Source organism: Puma concolor, chromosome A1 (genome assembly GCF_028749965.1).
Source record: "Puma concolor isolate L17-30 chromosome A1, mPumCon1.1.hap2, whole genome shotgun sequence".
In the NCBI taxonomy this organism is placed as follows: domain Eukaryota; kingdom Metazoa; phylum Chordata; class Mammalia; order Carnivora; family Felidae; genus Puma; species Puma concolor.
In genome coordinates this window covers 96,607,025-96,633,058 of record NC_141667.1, presented here as the reverse complement: position 1 = coordinate 96,633,058, position 26,034 = coordinate 96,607,025, and the positions used below count along the sequence as shown (strand labels likewise).

The 26,034-nt window shown below is 43.0% G+C and overlaps 1 protein-coding gene across 1 annotated transcript in view; it reads right to left on the bottom strand.

Annotated features, from left to right (window-relative positions):
• Window positions 1-14,005: 14,005 nt before the first annotated feature.
• SERINC5 (serine incorporator 5) overlaps window positions 14,006-26,034 on the bottom strand; it is a 99,676-nt gene continuing 87,647 nt past the window's right edge. Inside the window, exons 9-12 of the mRNA XM_025924768.2 lie at window positions 21,513-21,579; window positions 18,522-18,561; window positions 17,762-17,906; window positions 14,006-14,978 (exon numbers count right to left, since the gene is read on the bottom strand). Coding sequence (XP_025780553.2) covers window positions 14,831-14,978; window positions 17,762-17,906; window positions 18,522-18,561; window positions 21,513-21,579 — 400 coding nt within the window. The 3' untranslated portion in view covers window positions 14,006-14,830. The remainder of the gene's footprint in view (window positions 14,979-17,761; window positions 17,907-18,521; window positions 18,562-21,512; window positions 21,580-26,034) is intronic.

Genomic DNA, 26,034 nt, shown 5'->3' with positions numbered 1-26,034 from the left:
AACAACTGAGCCACTGAGGCACCCCTCTACTCAAAATATCTTTATAGGATAAAACATGATCCCTCTGTGATAGACCGAACTCTAAAAACGGCCTCTCTGAGATTCCTGTCCACTGGTTATTCAATCAACTGAACACAAATCTAGGTACTTTTGTAAAAGAATTCTTCACATGTAATTAAAGGTCCAAGACAACTGACCTCAAAGTAAGGAGATTATCCCAATGGGACTGATTCAATCACATAAGCCCTTTAATTTTTTTTTTTAATGGTAATTATTTGAGAAAGAGACAGAGAGCAAGCAGGGGAGGGGCAGAGAGAGAGGGAGACACAGAATCGGAAGCAGGCTCCAGGCTCTGAGATGCCAGCACAGAGCCCGACGTGGGGCTTGGTCCCACAGACCGCGAGGTCATGACCTGAGCTGAAGTCGGCCACCTAGCTGGCTGAACCACCCAGGCGCCCCTGAACCCTTTAAAAGACAGAAGGGGAAGTCAGAGAGATTCAAGTGTGCTAAGAGTCCACATGCCCTTGGTGCTTTGAAGATGGAGGGCTTTGTGAGAAGGAATGGGGGGTCGGCCCCTGGCTAGCAGCCAGCAAGGAAACAAGGACCTCAGACATACAGCCACAAGTAATTGGATTCTGCCAATAATTTGAAAGAAGATTCTTCCTAGAGCCTGCAGATAAGAGCTCTGTCTAGCCAACATCCTAATTTACAGCTTTGTGATACCCTGAGCATAGAACTTAGCCAAGCCCACCCAGACTTCTGACCTTCAGAACCGTGAACTAATTAATTTGTGTTTTAACCCACCAAGTTTGTGGTAATTTGTTATAACAACAATAGAAGAGTAATACGTTCCCTAAACCTTTTTTTCACTTATTTTGTAAAAAATATGGTGTGGGATGGGTGCCTGGGTGGCTCAGTCAGTTAAGCCTCTGACTTTGGCTCAGGTCATGATCTTGCAGTTAGTAGACACCCATGTTGGGTTTCCACTGTCAGTGCAAAGACTGCTTTGGATCCCCTGTCTCCCTCTCTGCCCCTTCCCCATTCATGTGGCTCTCACTCTCTCTCTCTCTCTCAAAAATCAACATTTAAAAAAAACTTAAAAAAAAATATTGGCATGGGAGTGCCTGGGTGGCTCCGTCAGTTCAGTGTCTGACTCTTGGTTTTGGCTCAGGTCACAAGCTCATGGTGCATGAGTTCGAGCCCCGTGTCAGGCTCTGTGCTAACAGTGTAGAGCCTGCTTGGGATTCTCTCTCTCTCTCTCTCTCTCTCTCTCTCTCTCTCTCTCTCCCTCTCTCTCTGCCATTCTCTCTTCTCACTCATTCTCTCTCAAGATCGCCAGGGTTGATTCGGCTGATCTGGCTGGCTAGGTGGGCGTCCCCTTCCTCCCTCACCTCTCCATGTGTGTCCCTCCAGAAGCTGTGTGCTTGGTCGCAGAGGATGACTTTCCCAGATAGAGGAGGACCGCTCTTCAGTCAAGGGTATATGAGTAGCTGCACTCCCCTGCTAGAACCTCCAAACAAGCTCTCAAAATAAATAAATAAACTTAAATAATTTTTTTTAAATAAATAAATAAATAAATGTGTGGAGAATACCATTTGCTCAGTTTCTAGTGCCCAGTTGTATATTCAGGAGCTCCTTGCTCCTTGCAGTGGGAGCACAGCAGGGGCTGGATGTTAGCTTCAGCTTTATAGCAGTGACAATCTACCCCCCACTTCACCAGCCCCCACACCCAAAACTTAGAAGTGGCACTGCTGTCAAGAAAAAACGTTGAGCAAAGTGATTTCAAAGGCCAATGTACTTCCCTTCAAGTAATGGGGCTGAGTCTCCTGCTCTGTAGCAAGCTCTGGATAGGCGTTGCTTGTTCCCACGTAGGAGGTCTTTATCTATTTATACCAGACTTCTTTTTCAAGTAGATTGAGGGCTCTGAGATAAAGTAACATATTAGTTGTTTTTAGTAATGTGAATTATTCACACTAATTCCAATAATAAAAAGGGAATTTTTATATAAGGAGGCTACAAGAGTGTTTTGTGGAACCTCAAGGTCAGGAAAGCATCTGAGCCACAGGAAGACACTAGAACCAGAGTCTGGAAAACCCACCACAGATCTCTCATTGTCTTGCATCTTGTCTTAAAAATCTTTCTTTTCCTTGTCTAATTGAAAACAGGCTTCATTCTCTGTACTCTGGTCCACATGACAAAAAATGTGACTATGGGAATGGCCTGTGTTTAATGGAGATTGGCCACCTGTAGAGAGACAACTCTCCCTCCCCACTCCACACCCCATCTTGATTACAAATTCTAGGGGAAGGGACACAAACCAGACCACCTTGGGTCAAGAACCATTCTAGAATAATTCACTAAGTCCCCAACCCTCTAACGCAGGCAGTGAGTGGCTGTGGGCAGCCTTGTTTATGAATGTGGCAATCATCCCACCCCTATAATGCTTTGGAGGAAAGGCTGGGGAGAGGACAGTTCCCAGAGAAAATGTAGAGGGGCAGACAAGCCAAAGGGGTTTACCCCATTCCTGATAGCACAGTGAGATAGTAGTTATATGGTGCTAGACTCTGTGCTTCCCAGTATCTCAATATCACTAACCAACGTGGTATAGTCAGATTTCCTTATGCAGCCAATCACCCATTCATTCATTTAACAAATAGAAATTGCAAACCCAACATTACACTAGGTACTTGGTAAAACTACAATCTCTGCCCTCTTGGAGAGGGCCATACCACCACATAAGTGGAAAATTACAATACTGTACAAAATATTATAGACTAAGACCCAAATCAGATCAGGGGTGGGCCTGAGGAGAAGGCTGTCAAGAAATGCTTCCTAAAAACAGGATACTTTAAGGGAATCTTGAAAATTAGCATGGTTGTTAGAAATAGGGGAAGGAAAAGTGTTCCAGGCAGCAGTAAGGTTCATTGCCAAGGAAGAGCATTTGGGGAAACCAAAAGTAGTACAGAAAGGTTGACATGAGGTATGTCGGGGTGAGAGTACTGGGAGGTAGACTAGAAAAGGGGACAGAGACTAGATCTGAAGGGACATGAAAAACATAAGCATATGATGAAGGCAATGGGCTTCTTATATAGGCATGATGTAGGTAACTTGAGTTATCTTCTTGAAAGGTCAGCGTGACTTGTAATGGATTGGGAGTATCCGAAGATGGAAACATGCAGGTGGGCAGTTGTTGCAGTGACCTTGGGATGGCCAAGACAAACTAAGATAGTCGCTTTGAAGATGGAGAAGAGCAAAGTGATTCAAGAGATGTCATTGCATGGGTCAAGAAAAGGCCATGCAGTGGGTGGGGTGGTGAGAGAAAGATACATAAATAAAGTTAATACTTGAAATAGTGGAAAAAAGATTAAGAGATGGATTCTATCAGCATTTATTGAGCAGACACACAAGGCTGAATCATGAACCTTCTGTAAATTTAGTCTAAAATTTGTGCAGTTCAGAGACTGAGTGAGGAGGAGTTTAAGGGTCATCTATCAATGTGGTCTCGGTTCTGTCTCCGTGGGACAAAGAGGAAGAGAACACTTCAGCGTCATTGTTATGAAAATTCAGTTAAATACAATGTGAAGTCAAAATAGTGGGGGTGGGAGGAGAACTGAAAATTTGACTGAGTCTCAATCAAGTAGAACTGGGACAAAAATGACCAACTAAGCAGAGATCCAATTTGGATTATAAAAAGCTAGTTCATCAGTAAGATCAGTACTGACTATAAAATCAGAAGCAAATGAAGAGTCAATTAAGCACAAAAGTTTTGCTGTGATGTCATGCAGTAAGATCCAAACTGTACTAAATATGAAACTTCCTGCCAAGGAGAAATATAATCTTCCCTGGTGGCAAAAGTCAGAATTTCATAACATTAGCCAGATAACCACAAAAGAATGTATCTTGTAATACAAGATGTCTGTAAGCCATCATGAGACTATGCTCTCCCCACTAATTAACTAACATTCATCATTTACTGACTGATATATTTAAAAAACACATTCCATTTTGTAGCCATGTTCTTATTATGCTGACAGGTTGAATAGAGATATACCTAAAATGTAAGCTTGCCAACAATCATTTTTTCCTTCAATGTTGTGACATTTATCTTTTTAGAAGAGTTGCACACATACCACCCGCTGTTATTAAAAACAATGTTATCCACTGCCTTTTTGCCCAAATAAAATTTATAAATTTTAATCTGGCTACCAAATAAATTTTTAATTAAAAACTTTAATTTAAGGGGCGCCTGGGTGGCTCAGTTGGTTAAGTGTCCGACTTCAGCTCAGGTCATGATCTTGCAGTTCATGAGTTTGAGCCCCACGTCAGGCTCTGTGCTGACAGCTCAGAGTCTGGAGCCTGCTTCGGATTCTGTGTCTCCCTCTCTGTCTGCTACTCCCCTGTCCATTCTCTCTCTCTCTCTCTCTCTCTCTCTCAAAAATAACAAATAAACGTTAAGAATTTTTTTTAAAAAGTTTAATTTAAAGTGTTTAATCTGGCCACAGTATCTGGCCATATTCATTGTAGAAATTCCAAATAAGAAAATTAAAAACATATAATTCCAACAGTCGGCAGCAATCAATTCTGTAAATTAGGACATATTGACAACATGTGTGACAGAAAAAAAGGAAAATGTAAGAAATTTTTTGAAATTTCCTGATTCCTGGGGCACCTGGGTGGCTCAGTTGGTCCAACTCTTGATTTTGGCTCAGGTCATGGTCTCATGGTCATGGAATCAACCTCTCCATTGGGTTCAGTGCTGAGCATGGAGCCTGCTTGGGATTCTCTGTCTGTCTCTCTCCCCCTCCTCCCCACCCCCAACTCCCCATGCTCTCTTTCTCTCTCTCTCAAAATAAATATTTAAAGAAATATAAAATCTCCTTATTTCCCTATTATAGATTATACAATTATTCTAAATATTTGCTCCCCCACCCTTGGGGGGATATATTACTTCCCTGTCTCATTACATCAGCCCTGGGTATGTGACTTGTGTGGCCCTCCACGTGGGAGGATTATATATCCCCTCCCTGCTGACCTCAAGAGTGGCCATAGTACTTGCTTTGAGCAATGTAATGGTAACAGAAAATGTGTACCACCTCTGAACAGAAGATTTAGGAATCACCATGTGTTTCTGCCCTCTTCTCTCTTTCTTCCAAAAGACCAGTGTAGGGGCAAAAAAATAATTTCCCTCTACCCTTCTAAGTTCTAGACTGGGGACCCTATAACAAGAGTTTAAAAACAGAACAAACAGAAGTTTATTGACGTCTCATAGGAAAGAGAAAATAATTTTCACTTTACCCTGGAGTTCTTGGCTGAGATTCTTATATTAATGCTAGATTAGCAAGACAAAAACAAACATAAGTTTATTAATGTGTATATTTCATGTACACATGGGAGATATCCAGGAGAAAATGAGTAACTCCCTGACATGGCTTAGAATTCAGGCTTAACTACAATCTCAACAGGAAAAGGGATGAGGCGGTGGGATGGGATGTAGGCCTCATAGGGAGAGTAAAGGATTTTTAGGAAAGATGAATGGGCCCTTAGGAGAATGGATGAGAGGTATGATAGTTTGGGATGGTTCATCTGGGTGTGGTGTCAACTTCTAGTCTCTTCTGTGATGAAAGTCAATCCTCCCTGGTTGATGAAAATCCCAGGGAGGGATTTATAATAACTGAGTTCCTTTTGGAGGATCTATCTTTACACAGACAAGGAGATTTGATAAAAAATTTCTCCCTGCATTTGTTGTTTTTAAAGTTCATACAGCTCAAAATAATCAATATGCCCAAGTGGCATGTTTGCTACCCATCATTCTATACCCCATGTAAACATGAGAGATACCCAGGATAAAATAAGTAACTCTCAGAAATGGCTTACAACTCAGGCTTAAATAACATCTTCAGCTAAGACAAAAGAGAGAAAAGTGGAGGGGAGGTCATTTACGGACAGGTAACCAGAAAGAGCACGGCAAACCAGAGTAAGGTTTAAAATTTAAGTCAGTGTCTCCTCCATTGTTGACTTCTGGGATTAACATTTCTCCTTCCTGGTACAGAGAGGTTGGGGGATAACTTTGTAATTTTATGCCCTGCTTTTAGGTAAATAGGGAGAGAGCAGAGCTTTTCTTCTGTTTCTTCTCACTTACCTTCAGCTCACAATAATCCTTATGCCAAAGTGGCCTATTTTGGTGTGACACATTCTGTCACCCTTCATCAGAGAATGAAGCTATTCCCAAATAGAAGCTGTTATATCAACCTGGCTCCCAGAGTGAAGAGAACTAAGCAGATGGCCCGCAGTTGACAAGTAACATGAGTAAGAACAGAATTTTGGTCACTGTGAATCACTGAGACTTCTGGAGTTGCTCCTTACCGCAGCATAACTAAGCCTATGCTGACTGATACACCCACTGTCAACAGGAGTTTTTATGTCTGAAGAGAGCTTTCATGCACTGCAATAAATAAGTTGAGTTTCAACTTACATTTTATATATTTAAGTAATGTATTTTAAAACTTAATTTCTAAGCCTTTAAACTCAGGTAATTTTATTTTCAAATTGATGAATTTTGTGTTAATACTTAATTGTCCAATTTCATTTGTTTTTGACTAATAAATTTATAAGCCTAATTAGATAATTAGGCTTATAAATTTGATAAAGTACACCCCAATATTTATCAGCTTTTTAAAATTTTTACAAAGTTCAAATTACAATCTAATAAATTTGATCTTGTCAAATTTCTTCAAATTCAAAAAAAAAGTAGATTCACATTCCTATAGACTAAATCTTTCTAAATATTTAAAACACACTAAATTGGGGCACGTGGGAGGCTCAGTTAGTTAAGCACTCAACTTCGGCTCAGGTCATGATCTTGCAGTTTGTGAGTTCGAGCCCCTCATTGGGATTTCTGCTGTCAGCACAGAGCCTGTTTCGAATCCTCTGTCCACCCCACCCCCCCGCTCCCACCCCCCGCCTGCCTCTCCCCTGCTTGTTCTCCCTCTCTCTTTCAAAAATAAATAACCCTAAAAAAAACACACACTAAATGTAAAAAGTTTAACCATATAAATTTAATACATTAAAACTTAAACATTTAAACATTGACTTCAAACTTAATTACCTATATCTTCTTATGAATTATTGATATAATTCTAAAATCAGTCTCTTTACTCACCTTCTCACCCTAAAAAGCAGAAAAACACACTACATATTATAATGATTACAAAACTTATTTCTAGGTAAAATTCATTACTAGACATAACTTAGCTTGTCATCAGAGTCTTTGAAAGTATTCTTATTTACTGACAATAATGGAATATTCCAGACCCTTAGATTTCCTGCCCTCAAATGTGCAATGTTCTCCTCACCAGGGAGCCCTGAGCCCTACCTTGGTCTTTTGCCTGGAATGTACAGAAGATGGATTTGCAAAGTAGCCCCTGAGGGCCACAAAGGAAAAGTCAGAAATTCACAGTAACCTTTTGCCTGACATCCCTGAGATGCTAAACCAAAATCTCCGGTGTTTAAGACCCTGAGGTCCAGTAGGTCACACAAATGCAATTTCTCACCAATATAATTGTTATACAAATAGAGAAACCAAGAGAAAGCTATACACGTAAAATGGAAAAACTGACCTAAAGGGGTGATGGGGGTGGGAGGCAGAGAGAGTAAAGAGGGGAAAAGGGGTGGGGAGAGGGGAGATTTGGCCACCTCTGTAAAAACAAATGCATTTCGTAAGAATCTTAAGAAAATTTGCCCTTTTTCCTCATGTGTAAATGAGGGTTAGAACACTAAGGCCCATAGGATCTTTGTGAGAATTATGCCAGGCACAACATCAAGGACTACGTAAACCTGAATTTACCATTATGGTTTTAAAATGGAATTCCAGAGGGGCGCCTGGGTGGCTCAGTCGGTTGAGTGTCCGACTTCAGCTCAGGCCATGATCTCATGGTTCGTGAGTTCAACCACGTCAGGCTCTGTGCTGACAGCTCGGAGCCTGGAGCCTGCTTCAGATTGAGTCTTCCTCTCTCTCTGCCCCTAACCCGCTCACATCCTGTCTCTGTCTCTCTCAAAAATAAATAAACATTTTTAAAAAATGAAAAAAATAAATAAAATGGAATTCCAGAATGGATTAGAGCTGGGGGGACTGGATGCCATAGGACATGCAGAAGCCCGTCCTCGCTCCCTCCGCCTCCCCTTTCTCTTTCACAACTATTTCTCTGCTTGTCTGCTTCAATCCTGTAGCTTTCCTGTAATTTGGCTTCTTCCCTAAGTCACTAACAACATCGTTTAGTTTCCCACCTCTTTGGTTCAAGACAGCAGCCACTCTAAAGCTCTAATTTCAGTCCTAAGCCCAAATTTCCAGAGGGGTGCTGCCATGAAGACGAGAGATGAACATGTGGGTACATTTTCTGGATGTGCATGCTTGTGCGTGTGTTCTGATAAAGACCTTCTCTTCTCGACCAAACTGTAGTCAGGCTCCTCCAGGCCCTCTTCTTGACTAGGCCTGGGCCTTCTGTGTCCATCCTCTCGTTGCTGGGCCTGCACAGCCCCATCTTAGCAAGAATCCCCCACCCTTGATATCCGCTCATGTTCTTCAATTCCTCACCTTCGATGTATAAATCCTTGGCCGGGCTTTAGTAAGAGTCTTGGTTTTGTCAGTTGAACAAGAATCCCCCTACAGTTGATGTCTCTTCTCATTTGGAGTCAGCCACACAGAGGTTACCAATGACCCGAAAAAGCAGTTTCAGGGAAAAGGTGTGTGTAAAGCCTTGTTGCAAAGGGTTCAATTCAAGTGAAAGGAAGAAACAATGGCAGAGATTTTGGATATTCCTGAATTCCCACATAAAAAGAGGAATTAGCGCAACCAAAAACACACGGACAACATTTGCAACATGAAGCAGTGAACCCCAAAGTGCAAATGGGTCAGAAGACCTGAACAGTATCATCTTCTATGTGGGAAGAAGCAGATATGGGGAGGAAATGAAGCAAATGACAAATTCACAGAGACAGTAGAATCGTGCTGTCCAGCGGCTGGTGGGAAATTGCTGTTTCATGGGTGTAGAACTTCACTTTGCAGGATGAGAAGAGTTCTGGAGATTTGCTGCACAACAGTATAGATGTCCTCAACACTACTGACTGTACACTTTGGAATGGTTAAGATGGTCAATTTTATATTATGTGATATGCACAATTTTAAAACTCAGGAAACTAACCTCACATTTAAAAAAGGAGTAGAAGGGCGTCTGGGTGGCTCAGGCGGTTGAGAGTCCGACTTCGGCTCAGGTCATGATCTCAAGGTTCATGAGTTTGAGCCCCATGTCAGGCTCTGTACTGACAGCTCAGGGCCTGGAGCCTGCTTTGGGTTCTGTGTCTCCCTCTCTCTCCGCTCCTCCCCTGCTCACACTCTGTCTCTCAAAAATAAATAAAGATTAAAAAGAAATTTTTTTTTAAAAGACTAGAAGAGGGGCGCCTGGGTGGCGCAGTCAGTTAAGCGTCCGACTTCAGCCAGGTCACGATCTCGCGGTCCGTGAGTTCGAGCCCCGCGTCAGGCTCTGGGCTGATGGCTCAGAGCCTGGAGCCTGTTTCCGATTCTGTGTCTCCCTCTCTCTCTGCCCCTCCCCTGTTCATGCTCTGTCTCTCTCTGTCCCAAAAATAAATAAAAAACGTTGAAAAAAAAATTAAAAAAAAAAAAGACTAGAAGAACCAACTTTGGCTCAGGTCACAATCCCACACTTGGTGGGTTCGAGCCCCACATTGGGCTCTCTGCTGTCAGTGCAGAGCCTGCTTCAGATCCTCTGTCTCTTTCTCTCTCTGCCCACCCCCACCCATACTCTCTCTCAAAAATAAACACTTAAAAAAAAAGGAAAAAATTTAAAAACTTACATAAGTGAAACACTATCCTAGATCAGAAGACTTACTCTAATTCTCATATTTAAGAAAGTATAGCACCAGCCCAAGAATGGGAAAAAGAAAGCAAGACCACAGAAGTTTTCAGGGGTGAAGGAAACAAAAAACTTGGGTTTTTGTGTTTATTTTCGTTCTCAAGAATTGGAACAGACTCTATGAAGCTTGAGAGAAAGCTGATTAACACTTCAACACTTTGGAAAACACCACCTAGAAGACTTCAGTTACACACACACACACACACACACACACACACACACACACACACAAAACAACAACATAGTTCTCCATTTTAAGTTTTATTAAAGTACAGAGTTAACAAGTTTTGAGTTTTCTACCTAGGAAAAGACTGGTCAACTTCAGATGCTTCATAGAAAAATTAGCATTCAAAAAACAAATACAAACCCACAGTTGCCTTTGTGTCTAGAGGGTAGAAAATAACTTCTTAAAAAGTTACCAAAACTATAACCATATCCAAGACTATTATAAATTTCAAACAGTAAATTTACCACACATTATACATTTCAAATTCTAATATAGCAAAACATAACCAATAATTTGGCTACAGCTAATTACTTCACAAAAGTTTAAAAAATTAACAAAGTTATGATTATAAAACTTTCGTAGAATTTTTTTTGCAAAGTAAAAAAAGAACTTAAATCTTTAATATAGGAAAGCAAAATAATCCTCTTAAATTTCTCATAAATAACTCTCAAGACATATATTACACATCTGTTGCAAGCTTTCTTTACCTGAGAGAACTTCCCAGGATCCTTCACCCAGAGGATTACCTTAAAGAATGCTTCATCATTTTACTCACATAAATATGATCAAACCCCTACAGAAGTAGATTTGGCCATAGGCATTTTTAATGTATCCTTACCCAATTAACTTTTTCTGAAGGAATTTTGCCTAAAAACAAACAAACAAAAAACCCTCTTTGGTAAAAGCCAAATATTTCCTTCTTTCAAAACGAACGCCTCTGCGAATGATCTACTGGTGAAAAAAATTTTTAAAAGAGAAAGATCTTTAGAATGACCAGCATTAGTCTGAAAGATCTGTGTGAACAGCTCTCTAGTCCTGTAAGGTAGGTCCAACAGGTCCAACATACCTCTGCCTGAAATGCAACACTACATTAAAGTGTCTGAGGCTTTACAAGCATCCTAAAGATGGTGGGACACATGGTGGCCACCTTAAGAACAAAGCAGAGGGGGGGCGCCTGGGTGGCGCAGTCGGTTAAGCGTCCGACTTCAGCCAGGTCACGATCTCGCGGTCCGTGAGTTCGAGCCCCGCGTCGGGCTCTGGGCTGATGGCTCGGAGCCTGGAGCCTGTTCCCGATTCTGTGTCTCCCTCTCTCTCTGCCCCTCCCCCATTCATGCTCTGTCTCTGTCCCAAAAATAAATAAAAAACGTTGAAAAAAAAAAAAAGAACAAAGCAGAGGGAGCTCGTTCTATCAGGAGAATATCCTGATAGAACTGGATATGAGCAGAATTCTATGAGCAGACTGGCTACTGCACTGTCCTTAAGGAGGACCCAGCGTTCTCTCTGAGCATGTAGGGCCTTAGCCCAAATCACCTTCATTTCCAAGAGGAGTAGAATACAAATGTATGCCAAAACGAAATGCTATTTAGAAAGGCAGTCAGAGGAGGAAAAAGCCAAGGCAGCTTAAACACAGGCTCTCGAATTCCCTTTGCAGGGTAACATGAAGCACCAGCACCAATGGTGGTAAACTTCTGGCTAAAATTAAATAAGTACATAATCTTAAATAGAGAGAGGGGGACAATATGGGGGTGGAAGTGGGATTAGCATTGCATGAAGGTCATCCAGAACAAAGGCTCCTCTGAGGAACTGGAAATAAACAATGAGGTGTGGGGGTGCAATGGGAGGCGGTTCCCCAAATCTCCAGTAACCCCACCCTCCAACAGCTCACATGCACACAGTCCATCTATTCACAAAAGAGCCCCAAGTATCTCTGATGAACAATTCTTTCAAGCCATTTCCAAGAAACCAAGAGGACAAAAGCAAAACCAACTAACCAGTATTAAAAAACTCAACCCAGTCTGGATGAAGTCGGGTTGCCAAAAGCCTGGGACAGAAACATCTCTGGCCTTCAGTGAGGTGACACATCTAGGTACACAGCAACATTCCCAGAAGACTCCCTTCCCCCACTTAGTGTTTTTACTCATGAAAACGAGAAGGGAAAAAATCTCCACATGGAAGGAATAGCACAGGGGAAACATACACATAGTTTTTTTAAAAAACTTCTTCCACTTTCATCACTAAAGGAGTCTGACCAGCAGCTACAGGGAATGTACTTTTTTAAATCACGTACAAAAAGTTGTAGGAAGCAAAATTATATTAATAAAAGATCAGTGAATTTCTCAAATGAACACCATGACAGCAACTCAAAGCAATTGGCACAATTTTTCCAGTTTCTTAAATCACGGTAGCATAAAAATGTAGGTTCTTTAAACCCACAAACGTTGACTCATCACCTGAGTATTGTTTATTACAATTAATAATCATTAAAGTCAACTTATTTGTATGCCGTCAATCCTTAGAGTATATCCACATCGCGTGCACCATTCAGATAAACTTGCTTAAATACCCAGCTGAGCATAAAAATCAGTGGCTGCAACCGTTCCTCTCGCGTCAGACTAAACTTCAAGAACTTTGGGCCACAAACCAAGTTTTAAGCAGCTGGCAACCATGGGATTGGCTGGGCCAGCTAAAGAAGGAAGCTCTGAGGGCTCGGCCACTGGCAGTGGATGTCCTTTTCCTTTGTGTTTCCCTGAGCTTCTTTCTGCAGGGGAAGTCGGCCAACGAAGGACAGCCAAGTAACAGCAGCCTTGTCAGAGGGACTGTGAGCTGCCGAGGACCAGTTCTAAAGTCACACAGCTGGCTGCTCAAGCCAGCTAGACCCTACCAGGAAGAAACCCACATTGAAACTGGCATCCCAGCTCTTGAGTTCCCAAAGCCAACCTCAGCTTACCCAGAGCCCCGTGGCACTATGGCACTGTGGCAGCTTCTCCCGGGGGGCTGTCACACATACCCACAGCCCGCTCCCTCGATCTGTCCCCAACCCACAGAAGTCCCAGTCCCACCGGCTTAATAGGGGCTGCACACAGCGGCTATCCATTTTGTGACTCCAGAGGACCTGTCAACTGCCAAGCTCCAAGAGCCTCGGCCTAAAAAAATCAAATGGATGAAGTTTACAAAACAAGGCCCTCACACACACACGAGTGCCTTTATAAATGGAACCTTAAACATTATAAACAAGGCAAGAGTCTACAGGAATTCATCCACTGAATTTGTTTCCCCTCTGATTTTCCTGGGAGAAGGGCAAAGGAGTAGAAATGAAGAATTTGACTAATTCCCCACACCAGCCCTTTGGCACACTGGGACCCAATTCTGCCCAACTCGTACAGTAGGGCACACAAAATACAGGCCGAGTCTCTCCATTTTCAGACCCTCTATGGCCAGGGAGCTCGAGAGGACTCTTTCCACCCTGTGTGAGACACTAACAGAAGCACCCCCACCGTGTCTCCACTGGGGTCTCTAACGGCCTTTCCACTGAGAAAACTCTTCCGTGACTGAGGAGAGCAACACTGAACATGGAAATCTTCTTGGGCAGCTGCGTAAAGTCACATCTCCTAGGAGTGTTCCAAGTATGTATTTTTGGAACTCTCCATGCACGTTGTTTATGGCTTAATTAAATACCCCTCCCCACGCCCCACCCCTCACCATTTCTTCTAGGTATATTTGGCCATTTCTACAACTTGTATAATAGGCTTTTATCTGGTCAGCCCAGTTGGAGGGGCTGCCTGGGATCCTTACCTCAGCAAATCTACTCTAAAAAACCACAGTGGATATTAATGCCATGGTCACATCACAGATCCTGGAAACAAAAGCCCTTTTGCTGTTAGAATTTCAAAGGCCTCAAGGTGGAAGAGAAACTGGTTGACTTTCATAAATGAAAGAGGGGTACAGCAGGCTTCAGTCAAGAAGCAACTTTTCAGGTAAGGTCCTAGAATATTATTACTATTAATAAGTATAAACATGTGAGAACTATAAGAACTATAGCCCTCCATTGTTCAAGCGAAGAAAACAACCCGAATACTGTTCTATAATCATGTGAAAAACACCACAAATGGGAGTCACAATTATTGCAGTAACTCAGATCAGGTAGTAAGAATACAGTGGGGACCACACGGTAGTGATGGCAAAATTGTGCTTTTTCACATTATTAAGCAAAGATACTCAGCCCAGAAAGAAGAGGGGACCTCTGGGAAGGGCAAGGGCAGAGAGTGAAGCTGTGATTCCCAGCATCACAGTTTCAAAGGGAAACGCTGGGGGGCCAGGAGGAAACAGCACAAGGGTGGAGTTGCAAGCAGGTGCTTCCTCTTGGACCCTATAAATACCAAGTAGCTGTGAGCAAGGGGCCTGTAGGCTGAGTTCTGTCTGCAGAGCCCGCTGGGGATGAGACTCCGAGCTAAGGTGTGTGAGAGGGGTCTGCATTCTATCAGGGGCTGAGGGCTCAAGATTTTGGCATGTTTTTCTATTCCAAGGATAAGAATGACAGGCCACACAAAGGAAGTTGTATCCTTGTGATAAGATGTCGTGCCCCAAACCCTATTTTGGTAAAAACATACAGAAGCAAAATACTAGCCTATTCCAGTTTTTAGGGTTATGACACACACAAAATACATGATCACTCGGGATCAGCCTGGCTGAAAATTTCAGTTCTTTTGGGATAAACTGGTAATTTCTTTTTGATTTTCAGAATTAAAAAGCTAATCAGGTGATTTTTTTTTTTCTGAAGGCCTTTTCAGACCCACTTCAACCAGCCTGAAGATGCTAGCATTTCACAAAGCACCAGTCACTACTCAGACCCTTGTTCAAAGGATGTCACTTCCAGCCTGCGGGCCTGGTCAGATGCCCCTCACACGGAGAACTGCCGAGAGGGGCAACAGAGGGGAGCAACCAGGGTCCCCAGGTATAACAGGACACACATCCAGCAGGAGGCCATCTTGACCCAGAAGATGGACCAGCTTCCGCTGAAGAAGGTTTCGATGTTGGCACTTTCATAGCTGTGGAAACAAGAGACCCAGCTGTGGTCAGAGCAGGAACAGAACGAGGTGGGGGGGGGGGGGGGAGGTATCTTCCAGCCGGTGTCTCCCCGATTCCATCCCCTCCAGTCTTTCTGTTTTTTTGTTTTGTTTTCCTAACAGCTCAATTCAGATACAACTTACACCATTTCTCCACCTACTTTCTATCTTTATGTATCTGCCTACTTGGGACATTTCACAGAGATGGAATCATGTGGCCTCTTGGTTTTCACCAAGCACACTGTTTTCAAGGTTTAACCATGTATTCCTTTTTATGGCTGAGTAATATTCCATTGCACTCATATGGCACATTTTGTTCATCCATTCATCGGCCAATAGGCATTTGGGTGGTTTCTCCTTTTCCCTAGTATAAATGAGGCTGCTATAAACACGTAGGTCAAAGTTTTTGTGTGGACGTACTTTTTTTTCCCTATTGGGTAGATACTTAGGATTAGAACTGTCAGATTGTGTCATAACTCTACGTTTAACATCTCGAAGAACTGCCAAACTGTTTTCCAAAGTGGCAGCACCATTTCACAATCCTACCAGGAGCATAAGAGCTTCCAATTTTTCCCACATTCTCGACATCTGTTCCTTTCTGCCTTATTGATTAAAGCTCTCTCCTTTAAGCTTTCCACACCAAACCTTTCTAGGGATTATCAAAGCATTAGAAGCATTAGGGACATATTAGAAGCTCCCTCCTCTCATCTCCCTCAAGATGTTCTGGAAAAATCTCCCCAGTGAAGCATTCTGCTATCTCCACCATCCCCAAACTTCACCTGTTACTCCTCATTTCTCTTCCTCAGTTTTCTCCCTAATAGTTATTAGCACTACCTAGCACACTGTATTTGATTTGGATCATGGTCTGTGTCATCCATTCAATTATAAGCCCTGCCATTTGTAACAGCATGGCACATGGGAGCCACTCACACAGTTGCTGAAAGAATGGATAAAAGAAAGCACAATGAGCCTAAATGTCTATCCCATGTTTATTCTGAGTTATAACAAATTATTATCCAACAAAAACTTTGGATCAGTGAAAAGTGATTAAAAAAGAATTAAAAAGAACTTCCATGCAGTGATAGGGAAAGTCAGACCCAACACGTACTGTTAGCTTTAAAAACAAAATGAAACAAAAAAAATCTCAAGGGGAAACACGTATAATCATACTTATATTTTAAAAAATGACACAGGCTTGAGGCACCTGGGTGGCTCAGCCAGTTAAGCATTTGACTCTCGATCTCAGCTTAGGTCATGATGTCACATTTATGAGATCGAGCCCCACGTCGGGCTCTGTGTGGACAGTGTGGAGCCTGCTGGAGATTCTCTCTTTCCCTCTCTCTCTGCCCCTTCCCCAGCTCGTGGGCTCTCTCCCTCTCAACACTTAAAAATTATCAAACATTTAAAGACATAATAAATAAATAAATAAATAAATAAATAAATAAATAAATAAATAAAAATTTCAAGGTGGCACAGGCTTGTAAATGCATGGAAAAGGAGTGAAAGAGTATGCACCATGTTAGCAGTAGTCGTGGGGCATAGCGGGGGGTCAGGGAGAGGACACTGTCACTTCCCATGCTTCTATGTCAGTCTTTTTAAAAAAGATGTTTAAAACTTTCATAATAAAAGTGTAAAATTTAAAAAGACAAAATACAAAGTAGAAAAAACAGGTATTTTCTCTTTCTTAAAAGCAGATGACTGAGGCACCTGGGTGGCTCAGTTGGTTAGGCGGCCGACTTTGGCTCAGGTCATGATCTCATGGTTCATGACTTTGAGCCCCGCATCGGGTTCTATGCTGACAGCTTGGAGCATGAAGCCTGCTTCGGACTCCCCCTGTGACTCCCCCTCTCTCTCTGTCCCTTCCCCAGCTCATGTTCTGTCTCTGTCTCTCAAAAAATAAATAAATGTTAAAAAAAAAAAAAAGAAAAAAGCAGATGACTGCTGAGGTGCCTGTCTGGCTCAGTCAGAAGAGCCGCGACTCTTGATCTTGGGGTTTTAAGTGCAAGCCTCACGTTGGGCGTAGAGATGACTTAAATAAATTAAAACTTTAAAAAAAAAAAAAGCAGATGACTGCTTAAGAATTCCAAGTTCTGGGGCACCTAGGTGGCTCAGTCAGTTAAGCATCGACTTCAGCTCAGGTCATGAGCCCATGGTTCATGGGTTCAAGCCCTGCATCAGGCTCTGTGCTGACAGCTCGGAGCCTGGAGCCTGCTTCAGATTCTGTGTCTCCCTCTCCCTCTGCCCTTCCCCTGCTCATGCTCTGTCTCTCTCTTTCTCTCAAAAATAAACACTTAAAAATTTTTAAAAACACAGAAATAGAATTCCAAGTTCTTCCTCCATTACTATTACTGTGTTCCTCAAGACTGCCCATATGCGGTTAACATCTCCTTCTCTTTCTTTTTTTTTTTAAGGTTTTATTTTTAAGTAATCCCCACACCCAACATGGGGCTTGCATTTACAACCCTGAGATCAAGAGTTACATGCTCCACTGACAGAGCCAGCCAAGTGCCCCAACCTTTTATTTTCTTAAAGCTGCAGGGAGCATCGTCAATTCCAAGGGTTAATTAAGAGCATAACCACAGACTGTTGAGACCCCAGCACTGTTTCTGTGTAGGTGAGCACAGCAGGACTTGGAGAAGAGTTAAGCCAACTGTAGGAGATCAGGTCTGTGACTCAGTGGGCCTCAGCACTTAAAGAATAAGACTTCACTTGGTTTTCTAAAGATCATCCCTTCTAAACGGTCTAAGACAAGGGGTCACACTCACTTGAACCAGCTGGTGACCGTCATCATCACATAGAGGGAAGCCAAAAAGAACACGAAGTGGAAATAGGAATAGCTATAGACGGTGCCTCTCTTCTCATCATAAATGACCCGTGGTCCCTCCTTCACGTTCTGCTGCTCTTCAGTGTCTGTGAACGACAGAGCGAGTGCAAGCTCATAGAGTGAACACATGCACGCCTGCCACGTCAGCAAAGCCACACTCACTAACTTCAATCCCAGGGGCTCTTGAGTAGGGAAGATGTCGAAAGCCATCTTTATCCACATCTACACCCTAAGCACAACCCCCACCCCGACTCTAGAACCGTCCTCCACAGGATGAGTTACCTAACATCACATTCACTTGAACAGAGCAGAAGAGAGCCCTTCCAAACGTGAACTTATGATAAGCTCAGATGACAGTGAGGGAGCACACCAGGGGTTCTCAAGCCCCTGGGATGCTCCGATACAAATGTTCATTCCTTTGAAAAATGTACTTCCTCCTTCTCTAAGTCTCTCTGTATAATTTAACTTACATGTGAACCAAAACATAAACTGATTCCTGCCTGCTAGAATACGAACACAAATAAGACCCAGTAACCAGGAAGAATATGGAAAGTATATCAACAGTAAACCAGCTTTGGAGTAAGAATCTCCTCTTACCATTCAAGTAATTTTGCTTGAATCCCAAATATCTACTCCTACAGCCTAGTGCCACAGGTCCGCAGCACCACAAGGCTGAAAGGAAGGGGAAGTTCTCTACTCACCCTCTCCATCGGGGCCGAAGCAAAAACAACAGCGAGCCACCTGGAAGAACAAACCCAACAGAGTCAGGTGGCTTGCATCCCACTTTTCTACCTCCACATCAGTAAAGTACTAATGGCCGTCTGTGTGACATGCCAAGCCTTCCCGTGGGAACTGTATCCCAGGCTCTGAACTGCGCACATTGTTTCCCTTCCAAAGGATTTGATTAAGCATCTGTTCTTCCCAAGTGCTCTTGTGCTGGTGATAGGAAACACAACACACATGGGTTGAGCCACGCACAGCCCCTCAAAGGTATTCACTTAGTGATTGCTCAGCTACTTAGAATGCTGTGAGCATCCTCTGGATGGCAGCTCCTAGGCTTTGGCTCAGCCACAGAGCATTACTCTGCCCTACAGCAAGCTTTTTTGCTACATTAAATGACTGCACATGGCAGGGGTGTAAAGGCACAGCCATTGACCCTTGGGTACAGCTCTGATGGGTCCTATCTGCTCTGGAGCACCAAAACAGTCAACAGTGGCTTTGTCCGGCCTCCGGTGCCCTTCGACTTCACCCTCTGCCCAATTCTGCTTCCTTCCTCTTCCTTCCTTCCACATGTGTTGATCACTAACAGACACACTGCACATCAACTCTGCCTTGGCAGCTGCTTCTGGAAAACTCAACCTGAATCACAAGGTGAATGAGACAGATTCTCACCAGCTCACTCCTGGTGATGATTTGCTCTCCTTGCTAGGATTATTATCCCGTTTGCAGGTAAGGAAACTGAGGTCAGGCAGGGTGAATAACTGGCCTGAAGTTACAAAACTAGTTTAGTCACAGAGCTGGGATATAAATGCAGGATGGGAAATCCAAGGCCCGCAATTCACAAAAGGCAACAGGTAGCATGTGAAATGTAGGAGACGGTGGAGCTGGCAGAATCAGAAATGGTTAAGGCTATGAGGTCTGGAAGCAGGAGGCCCACCTCCATTTCCTATGAAATCAGGCTGCTCAACTGTCTGCCTCTATGGAGACAGGGGAGCCGGGGACCGGGATGGATGGGATGCTTTCCTTTGAAGACTCTTTGGCACCTTTTAAATGTGGTACCATGTTCATGACCTACTCAAAACAAGAAACTAGTAAAAAAAATTGGATTATGAAAAATTACTACATGATTGCAGAAGGACTCTGGTAAACGAGGTAAAAAACATTACATGTGCCAAGACAAGGTGGGAAATGCTGGGTCCTTGGCACTTCCTGGCTGACCATGTTTTTACTAGAAAGAACAGAGAGCCAGGGATAAGGACATAGGTGCTTGAGCCTTTGTCTCTTTTATATACTTCAAGGCCAAGCCCCTGTTTCCCTACTACATCAGGGAAACTTCTAATAAAGGGATTGGCCTTGACAGAATCTTGGATCAAGTTACACAGTCTAATCATTCAGTGGGCTCAAGACATGGTGCCCTGGGGTCCTAGTTCTTCTGAAGCTTCATTTAGCATAAGAAACTACCAACTCTCTCTTTCAAAGGTGTATCCTGTGAAACGGGATAGAAGGAGAGCAAACCAACTTCCGTTTTGCATGTTCTTCAGTTCAGAAGGAAACACTGGGACACTTTCCTTAGAATGAGAAGGAAAACATCCTCTTAAATCTAACTTAGAGACTTGCTGTTCTTTGAGCTTACGCTCTACACAATCGGGACATTGAAGCCACAGCGGCACAACCGCAGCAGGTGGTCACCCAGCCAGTGGTGAGAACAAACGCCTGCCTTCTAGAGACCATTCTTTTCTGTGTAATAAGCAGTAACCTATTCAGACTCAGCACAGATTTCTCCTTTTTCAAGTGACAGAGCTGCTGAATGCTGCTGGCAGACTGACAACCCTTCATAATGTTCACTATCTCCAGGTCAGGTGCAGGAAAGACCCTCCCCAGAGACCCAGCTGCACAGAAGAGTGCCCGTATCTGGAGAGACACCAGGGCTCTTCCATCCAGGGAAAGCTATCAGGATACTGTCTGGGGCCCGTGTCAGGCAGGGCTGGCAGCAGGGTCAGGAGCCAGGAGCCAAGCTCTCGGGCAGGGGCATTCAGGAACACAGACTTTGGAGCCAGAGCGCACGGTTTACATGCCAGCCAATCAAAAGTTTAAATAACTTCTGCTTTTTCCCCTCTGTAAAACAGAGATCAAACCCTTACTGGGTTTTTAGGAGGATTAAATGAAATCACAAATGTAGTGCTTAGAATAGTGCCTGGCATATAGCAAGTGCTGTAAGTCTCAGCCATCATTGAAACCTCCTGTTCCATTCCTGGGCTCAGGGTTGAGTCTTTTCCTGGCTGCCTCCATGCGATTAGAACTTTCCTGACCTTAGTGGATGTTCCAGAGAGCCCCAGCAAAAGACTTTTGCACAAATAAGGAAATAACAGGCATTCTGCTGACTGATAGGCATCTGTTCACCACCCTGATTCTCTGGACACCTACTGTTCACAATTCTTTACGCGGTGAAGGAATGGACACAGTTAAATAAGCTCATGCACCGACACTGCTCAGCAGTGTGGCATGGAGCAGATGCTGGTTCCTTCCCTTCTCCGTCTTTTTCTCCTTCTTCAAACAGCTATTACATATAACCTCATGGTCATGCTATATACGGAGGACAAAGACAGGTATGTGTCAGAGGAATGCACTAGAAGTTAAAACAAAACCAAACAAAACAAAACTCACACACATTCCATTATGACAGAGGAAAAGAGCAGAGAGCAGACGGACCAAGCTACCCGGGCCTCTGGTGGAGATGGGCAGCAAGGCCCAGCAGAGGCTAATTTCGTTGGAGGAAAATCAAAGGTACATTTGAATCCCCATAGTATCTACAAGGCATTGTTTTTTTCTGTACAAAAATATGGTATTCTTCTTCGAGGAGAAAAATGGGATCGTGGAATGCCAATCAATAAAGATGCAAAAACACGTAAAGAGCCTTCCTGGAAAATAGGTCTTCTGAGATGAAGCAGAACAAGGGGAGGAAATGAACTTACTTCCAGTTCAGGGGCTGCATATCGGCCTTGAAGAGCGTCAGAACTTGACCTTGTCGTGGACGTCAAGCTAAGAAACAAACACATGTTATATCACATCAAAGGAAGGGCAGAGCCGCCTCCCTGCACCCTCTTGTTGGGGCTGCTTAAGTCTATTTCATCTTTCAGTACCCCACTTTATTCCAAAATGGATGCATCGTTTTTATAGTTCATGTCTTTTTACACGGATTGCATTAGATCATTTTAAGCAAAGAGAGGTCTGCAGATGAAGAAATAAATCTTTTGGTCCTATTATCTTGGTTTTCACTTCTCTCTCTCAAGCTGCCCAAAATAATTTTCTGATTTCCCTTTTATCTTTCCCCTCTCTTTGACTACTCTCACTTAGAAGGGATCGAAATCAACAAAAGAACCCAGAGACAGCAGTAAAAAAAGCAAGGGCGTGAAAAGCAAAGGTCACAGTTACTTACTGTGATAATCAACCTTTGGCAGAACAAGGTTTTCTGTTTGCAAATTCAATAGAGTAGCTGTGAGTGTGATTAAAAAAAAAAAAAAAAAAAATTCTTCCTACCACTCTCCCTACACCCAGATAGGTAAAATGTTATAAAATCTGGCTTACAAGGGTAATATAGGTATATCTTCTGGGGCGAAGAAAAGGAAATACTTTAAGCAAACAGAAATGTATAAATACTTAAGTTTCCAGCTAACTCTATAAATTCCTTTAGCAAATATCTACTGAAGGCCTGCCATGTGTCAGGTCCTGTTCTAAGCCCCGGGGAATTTAGTGAAAAAGACAACAAACCCTAGCCCCTTGCACAAAACCACACACGCACGGACATATCCTATGTGCCAGCCTGGAGGCGGGTAGGGAGTGTGGCCACTGGAGAAGCAGGAATTAGCAGGTTCATTTCAACCAAATAAACCCCAAGAGGCAACACTGCTTTTCTCTGTTCATTCTCATCCTCTTTCTCAAGGAGAGAAGAGATCAATGAGATGCAAATAAACAATAAAAAGACTTCCTCATAAAAAAGTCTTCTGGGATCCAAGCGCACTCCTTTTGTGAGCCACTCAAGCCCAATAGCGTCACTTTGGTTTCTGCTCTGAACAGATGGATGCTAATGGAGGCCCACCCCATTCCCACTTCCTAACCTCGAGCCTAATCAGAGGAATTGTAGAGATACTTCCTGATGGTTGTGCACCCAAGAAACACATACACCTTGCTCCTGCATGTAAGAGCGTGCTGTATTTTCTGCATGTAAATTATGATTTAATATATCATTTCTGTGGAGGAAAAGTTAGGTTTTGATTCTGGCACCTCTGTTACTTTACTTCCATCGTCAGAGAGCAATAAACTAAGCTTTTGTTCTTCTAAAAATAGCTGCATTCAGTTCATCATTAATGACACAGAACTTCTCTAAGTAGATGCTACTATAAAATATTACTATAATTCAGTCATGGCCTTTACCCACAAAATACTCTTCTTGGAATTACCTTAGAAACGTTGTTTTTACAAACTCCTTAAAAGCCTAGGAAATTCTTATTGTCTGCATTCTATTACTCAGAGCCATCTGTTTGGTGAGCACAAGATGAGTTGCTAAACAGCAGCCCCTGGATTATGCATAACCTCCTCCTCTCCAGGGCTAAGGTACGAGAAACTTTCACCCAGTGCTTCCTTTCGGGGGGTGGAAGGAGACTGACAACATTTGGTTGGGACAGTGTATCACCATACAGATAAGTCATAGCCTATTCACTGTCTCTAGTCTTCACTCACAAAAAGCCAGCACTGTCTGGCAGTTATTGTGACAACCAAAAAAAAACACCTCCCCTCCAGCCACCCACCCCCTCCCACCGCCATGCCCAGGGCCTCTTCCATATCGGCAGAATGATTCAAAATGCAGGTGGCCCTCCACACCTGCTTCAGCTGCTTTTGGAACTGGCCAAACTCCCCCAGATCAAAGAAAATCTCTACAGAACATGTCCAGACTTTCCTGTTGGAGACCATAGATTCTGCTCCCTGACAAACTTACAGGGCCCTTGAGGGATCCCATGACTACTCCCACCCTTAAAGGGAGGAAGTTCAATTATGTTCCCGGTACACAGTATAAGTGGTGATTCACAGCTCCCAAAGGAGACCACCATCCCATGTGAACTGGGCGGGGGTGGGGGTGGGGGGAGGGGGATGCCTTTACATGCCCCCGATGCAGAACCAGGAAAAAATTTTTTTAAGTTTCTTTATTTTTCACTAATCTCTACACCCAACCTTGGGCTGGAACTCTTAACCCTTAGGTCAAGAGTCGCATACTCTTCTGACTGAGCCAGCCAGGTGCCCTGAGCCAGGAAGATTTCTGATAGGTGAGGAAGTGGCAGGATTCCCAAAATAAAGGCTGTACACTGCTCCTCTTTTTTTAATAGACCCGCCTTTCTTAAATAAAAGTGGCAGACACAAAACACACCAAAAGAATAGACACCTTGATTTGCCAATTCTTCTCAGTTTAAGCCAATCTTCTCTTCAATTCTCTTACCAACCTTATTCTTACTTCTACATAGTCTACTCCATTGCCACGAAAGTTTCATTTGGAACTAGCAAGTTGTTTGACATTTAATAAAAATCCGTAGTTTTTCTAATTTTCTATTCAAATTTCTTAACATTTAAATAATTTTTTTCTCATAGGCATAGTTGACACTGAAATAGCCAGGACCATTTTACAGCACAAATACCTCCGGATAACAAAATGAGACAAATCATACACCTTATCCTTGTACCTCAGAGAAGCATCTGACTCCAAGCAATTCCAGGGGCAAAAGTGATTATGAACATGCCTCTCCGAGTACTCTAGCAAAGGAGACTCAAGGAGAAGTTTCCTGAGATCGGGGGTAGAGAATCACAGAAATAGGCTCTATGCCCCTCAGTTTCCTTTTTATGTACAAGGGAACTGAAGCTGCTTGCCCCCAGGATCCTGCCAGACTGCACAGTCTCAACTTGAAGCCAACAAAATAGTAATTTCAATCACCCAGCGATGCCTAGGTGGCTCAGCTGGTTAAGTGTCCAACTCTTGATTGCTGCTCAGGTCATGATCTCACAGTTTGTGAGTTCAAGCCCCACATTGGGCTCTGTGCCGACAGTGTGGAACCTGTTTGGGACTGTTTGCCTTCCTCTCTCTGCCCCTCCCCTGCTCACACTCCCTCTCTCTCCAAAATAAATAAATAAAACATTTTTAAAAAATCTAGAGACCAAGAAGGGGATCAAGGAATAGTTAGTGGAGGGTGGGGCCCATTACAGCAAAGATCCAGGCCTAAGTGGGGGTAGGAGGGTGGATCTATAGAAAGAGCCATTGGGGAAACTCCTACATGGGGTCCAAGCTGTGACACTTCTTCACAGCAATGATGCCTGGGTACAGTAGAAGGGGCATCTGGAGGAAAATTGACTTCAGTTGGAAAGCTAGGGAGTAGGTTTAGGTTGAGCCCTCTTTCAAGCTAAAACAGCAAAGATAAAACATACTCATAGTGAGTCATGAGAGCTCCCTAAAGAAGCTTGTATGTCTGTGTGTTGGTGGAGGGACAGTGGAGCTGGCTGGCTCCAGAGAGGGAAAGAGATAGTGCAGTGAGCCTTCCAGGACCTTACAAAAAAGTTAACCCCAATCCCAAGCAATCATGTGACTTTCAGTGAAAATGTGTGATTTCTTCTTGCCATTTGGCAACTACATGGATGAAACTAGAGGGCATTATGCTAAGCAAAATTAGTGAGGCAGAGAAAGAGAAATATCATGTAACTTCACTCATATGAGGACTTTAAGAGACAAAACAGATGAACACAAGGGAAGGAAAGCAAAAATATTATAAAAACAGGGAGGTAGACAAAACATAAGAGACTCTTAATTATGGAGAACAAACAGAGGGTTACTGGAGAGGTTGTGGGAGGGGGGATGGGCTAAATGGGTAAGGGGCATCAAGGAATCTACTCCTGAAATCATTGTTGCACTATATGCTAACTTGGATATAATTTTTTTTTTAAAAATTAGATAAAAGAAAAAACACTTATCACGATGAGCACTGAGTATAGAATTGTTCAACCACTCTATTGTACACCTGAAACTAATATAACATTGTATGTTAACTATACTGGAATTAAAATTTAAAAAGACATTTCAAAGCATAATAAAAGAAAGAAAAGAAAATGTGTGACTTCTCCTTGTAACATTCAAACTACACAGTCTTCAGTTTTCCTACAATGTCTATCAAGAATTCTAAATATTCCTTAAAAAGGCGGGGGGGGGGGGATTCTAGATATTCCTGCAATCATCTTTTTCTTTCTTTTTTTTTTTTTTTTTTTTTGAGAGAGAGAGCACACGCGCAGCAAGAGACAAGAGAGAGGAAGAGAGAATCTACACCTTCAGCACAGAGCCCGTTGTGGGGCTCAATCCCATGAACCGTGAGATCATGACCTGAGCTGAAATCAAGAGTTGTATGCTTAATGGACTGAGCCACCCAGGCGCCCTTTCTGCAATCATGTATAAATGACAGTTTCCAC